The sequence below is a fragment of the Lithobates pipiens genome, unplaced genomic scaffold (assembly GCF_037356315.1).
Source record: "Lithobates pipiens isolate NorthernLeopardFrog02 unplaced genomic scaffold, aLitPip1_a1.2 Scaffold_8, whole genome shotgun sequence".
In the NCBI taxonomy this organism is placed as follows: Eukaryota; Metazoa; Chordata; class Amphibia; order Anura; family Ranidae; genus Lithobates; species Lithobates pipiens.
In genome coordinates, this window is record NW_027507903.1 from 22,312,478 (window position 1) to 22,317,477 (window position 5,000).

A 5,000-nucleotide genomic window follows, 5' to 3' on the forward strand; every position below is an offset into this window, starting at 1 on the left:
TTTGCCCTAGAACTTGGTGAGTAGGTTTCACTTTGCAATTAAATGATTTTTTTTTTTTTTAAATAGTATATTTTGCTTGTGTTAGTAGAGTTTCTGCTCATTCTTTAAGCTCTGCAGTAAATTCCCTTGCAAAGGGCAAGTCCACTGCCTCTTTGCTTTTAGTTAATCAACCTCAAGCAGGGTGGTGTGAATGTGGCTTATTTCTCGAGCACACACGATCTCACGAATACTATGCACCAGGCTGGGGGGCTTATTTTGTATTTGGAAGACCATGCAATAGGGGGGCAATGACATGCAACCATTTGAAGTGTGTGATGAGAACTCTGGGGTTGGCACCTTTGCAAGAGAAGTTGCACATTACAAAGTGAGATTTGTCCCCAGAGCTTGGTGAAGTGGATAAAGTTTCACGTTATAAAGTAAGTAATTAAAGTAATTAAAAAAAACACTTTTTTTTTTTGCACATGCTTGTAAGGCATGTGCAATTTTCTTATTCAGCTTTCCTTTAGATTTACCAAAACCATATAATATGAGGCCAAACCTAAACACTTAAAGACCCTTACACTACATAGTTGAAGGTAAATCTAAAGAAAATAGAACAAGAAAATGGTAGAGTTGCATGACCAGCCTAAGTCAGTAGAGTAAGTAGTCTTTAAGCTCTGGAGCAAATTCCCATGCAAAGTGCAACCTTCCCTTACCAAGTGCAACCTCCCTTGCCAAGTCAACTACATTTTTGCTTTTAGTAAAAATCAACCCCCAAGCAGGGTGGTGTGAATGTGGCTTATGCAATTCTAAAGACCACACCATCTCAGGGCTACCATGAACCACCCTGGTGGGCAGCTAGGGGCTTATTTTTGTATTTAGTGGTCATGTGATAGGAGACAATGGCAGTGTGTGTGTGATGAGAATACTGTGTGTTATTTACTCTGGTGGTCTCAGCAGTTGCACAGTGTTGTTTTATGCTGCCTGCCTGCCTGCCTGCTGCTGCTGAGGCTGGGGCTAGTAGATGAAGGGTCCTCCTGCCTGTCTTGTCTCATGTGTTTTGTATTACTAGGGCTTGTATTGCACTGAGAGACGCCATGTTGGCTCAGCTAATAGGACAACCAAGTCACCAGCAAAGCTTTAAAGGCATACTTTCACACGCTTGGTTTCTCACTAAAAACACCCCCTAAAATTCCTCTATAGAGTAAACACAAGCTCTGAGCCTTGATAACAGAAAGGAAAAGGAGGCTTGGCTGGGTGATCACTGAGGATCATCTGCAAAAACTGCACAGCAGATCACACACACACTTATTCTAATCCACTATAGATCAGACCTAGCATAAGAGATCCCCCTTTTCCCCTCCTAGGTAGCCAATGTTAGTGCAATAAAAATGGTGTGGATCAAAGAGATCTCTTCTGTGTATTTTTATTTATTTTTTTATTTTTATTTTTTATTGTTTGAGATCGTGTTTGGCTAACACACCAGCATTGGAAATAAATAAAGCATTCTCAGAGCAGCCAGAAAAACAACAACTAAAAAAAACCACTTATATACAGTGTTTCAATCTTGAAGGAGTTAACCCTTGCTCACCCATCCCCATGCCAAGGCAGCCCCTGAGTACCTCCAAAGGGTTAACAGCTCAGACAACTTGCTCCTAAATCACCCCCTTCCCCCTTTTGTCCTTTTATTTTTTTTCAGATGCTTTTGTTCTAGGAAAACTTGCATAAAAAAAAAAAAAAAAAAAAACTTAAACCTAAGCACGAGTCTTTAAATCCAAACATTCATTCAATCGCAATCTTTCTCTCTTCTTTTTAAATTCTGTTTTTTTTTTTAACCATCATCACATCCACCAATAGATTAATTAAAAATTAAAAATTAAAAAAATTAAATAAAAACACTCCCACCAGATACTGTTGCATTCTGCACACATATAATAAGGACAGGGACTGGGTTTTTTGATTTTCAAATTCATAAATTATAATTTAATATCAATGACAATTTACAACACATGTTTTACAACAAGCTAACACAAAAACGAGATTCTGCGAATTGTTCTTTTTTTTTTTTTTCTTTTTTTTTTCTCTTTTACTTTGAATACAAAAAAACTTCATACACTCACAAAAAAAAAAAAAAAAAAAAAAAAATGACTTGCAATAGAGGAACCTAAACCTAGAGGTCAGCAATACTCTGCAAATGTAATTCTCAGCTCACTCTCGTCTCCCAGAGTGTGTATGTGTGTCTATGGATGCATATGTATGTGTAGGATGTGTGTTTATACATACATGAGTGCATATTAAACGCCATCATCAATCCCAATCAATCAAAGAGTCCATAGTCCAGGCGTGCATTTACAATAAATTAAAGTGACCTTTCCGTATATTGAAAATATGGCCCGTTTTTTTGTTTTGTTTTTTTTTGGTACAAAATATTAGCCCACAATCATAGATGTCTAAGAAGAAAGTCTTATAATGGACAGGAGGCATATAAGGTGATGGGTGCACAGTCTAGGGGGAGGGCAAGAGGGGGCATCTGCAACTTTCCAGCTGACAAAGCACTACATGTCCCAGCATGCCTCCCTAATCTAGCGAAGCAAGTTGGGCTTTTAAATCCATTGGCACATTGGCACCTGGATAATGATAGACCGACTAGGACCAAAAAAAAAAAAAAAGAAATACTCCTCAGTCCTATTATTTTCTTTTTTTTATACCACCCTGGCATACCAAAAAGGGATGTTACCTCATTTTTAAAATAGACTATTAAATAGACCATCAGCTCTCTAAGCTAAGTCAACCCCCCTTCAATGATCAATGGCCACCAAGAAAAATATTTTTGAACCACAAGATGAAAAAAAAAAAAATTATAATAATAACAAAAACTCAATATAAAGCAACTGAGCTGTATATACAAATCTGTCTCAAATATCCTGTGCGTGTATACCAGATATTTACAAAATAGTTCTTTATTTTTCACGTTCATAAAATAGATGCAGACGACCTTTTCCTTTCTTTTTTTTTTTTTTTTACTTTTTTTTTTTGGATAAGTTTAACAATATACTTCGCTAAAATAGCTCTGCAGGCACTTAAAAGTACGGGCCTTTTTTTTCTTTCTTGGAAATCCATTTTTAATTAAACAGGGGGATTAGGTTACTAAGAATGGGTTGCAATATTGTACAGCACCTCTTAAACCATAGATAAACCATTGGTTTAAGCGTTTCCTGTCGAATTAGGCATGCAAATACACTGCTACACGTTTGGACAAACAGGACACACAGTCACTTTAACCCCTTCTGCAAGGCAGACACTCCATAGCATGGGTCCCCAACGCAGAACAGGTTAAATCCCCTCTCAATAAAACAATATGCAATGAGGGTCATTTTTTTTTTTTTTTAAAGACACTTGTCACAGCCAAAGGGTTTTCAGATATCAAATAATAGTTTAATTTCTGAATACTTTCATTTTTTTTCTTGGAATATAACACACAAAGACTTGACCAAACAGTTCAGTTATTATAACTTTTACAGTATACAGAAAAAAAAAATGTTGCACTTAAAAAAAAAAAAAAATCAAAAAACAAAAACAAAAACAAAAAAACAAAAACAAAAAAAAAATATATAAACCTTCAGTTTTTAACACAAAACTGTAAAATCTAGATACCGAATCAATCACATTATTTATAAGTGCCAACAGTGTTATCTGACATGCTGATTTGAATTGTATCTTTTCCTCTTTAAAAAAAATGGAAATATCAACAATTATAATACAAAGGGATTTGCAAATATACAAACAGTTATAGGAGCTTCAGAACATTTGGAGAATACTGCAAAGAACACAATTGCCCCCTCCTCCCTCCAAAAAAAAAAAAAAAAAAAAAACTGTACTTAGCTAAATTGCTGTCTTAATATACAGCGTCCCTTTCACTTCAACCCCACAGTTTATTTGTGAAAATAAAATAATAATAATTATAATAATATTAAAAAAAAAAATCTGTGTAGTGAAGAGACTTATGTGGTTCAAATGGGGATATAATTACAGATCTGGCGTTCAATAATTAAATTAGGCTCATCACTTATAAGTGCGCTTCCAACTTAAGTTCCTTTTCAACATTTAAGTTCCATTTTTTTCCTATGATACTTTCATGGACTTTGTTTTAATTCTTACAGAACATATAATTTTAAGGATACAGTTTTTCTCTTTCTTAAGTCAAGAATATATATATATATATATATATTAAAAAAGAAGAAGAAAAAAAAAAAAACTTGAATAGAACCACAGAGTAAACTGGTTTGGAACCAGGAAAATACAAAAAAGGAAAGAAAACAGCTATAGATACATAGACACAGGACAATTTAAAATTTGGAAAAAAAAGAACTTTCTTTCTTGCTAATTTCCTCCACAATTCCATAAATGCACTTTTTAAGCGATAGTTTACCAAAAAAAAAAAAAAAAAAAAATACTAAAATTTCCTGTTTTTTGTTTTTGATATTTTTTTTTTTACAAAAAAAAAAGTAGCAAGTTGTTCTGAACGAGACAGTTTTAAATGCATTATGTGTAAGAGTTCATCATAGTCTTTTTTTTTTTTTTTTTTAATTCACAGTCCAATATTTTTTTTTTCCCCTCTTCTGTAAGTAAACTTGTAACAGCCTTAGTAGAAGAAAACTTTAAGCAAACGACCCCCAAAAAAGTCTTTTTGTTTATTTTTTTGTTTTTGTTTTGCCCTCCATTTTCCCCTATTCAGTACTTATTGTATGGACATATAGGGCCAATTGAAACTGCTTCCAGAGAGTAACATATCTCTAATGAGGGTTTCTATAGGGGTTTTACCTACCAAACGGACGAAAAACAATTGCTCTATGACAGAAGAGGACACAGTGCGGAGAGAAGGTAGACGGAGTAAGAGTTTGCCAAATCTGGTTGGTTGGTTGGGATATTGGCTTCTAACATACTCTTCCAATGCACATTGCGATTTCTCCTGCAAACTTTCCACATGAGCCACATCAGACAGACCACAGGCATCTGTGAAA

General features: G+C 34.7%; 1 protein-coding gene across 1 annotated transcript in view; it reads right to left on the reverse strand.

The window, feature by feature from the left end:
* Positions 1-3,392: 3,392 nt before the first annotated feature.
* The window catches only part of NR2F2 (nuclear receptor subfamily 2 group F member 2), a 10,796-nt gene continuing 9,188 nt past the window's right edge, over positions 3,393-5,000 (reverse strand). Inside the window, 1 exon segment of the mRNA XM_077472735.1 lies at positions 3,393-4,992. Coding sequence (XP_077328861.1) covers positions 4,718-4,992 — 275 coding nt within the window. The 3' untranslated portion in view covers positions 3,393-4,717.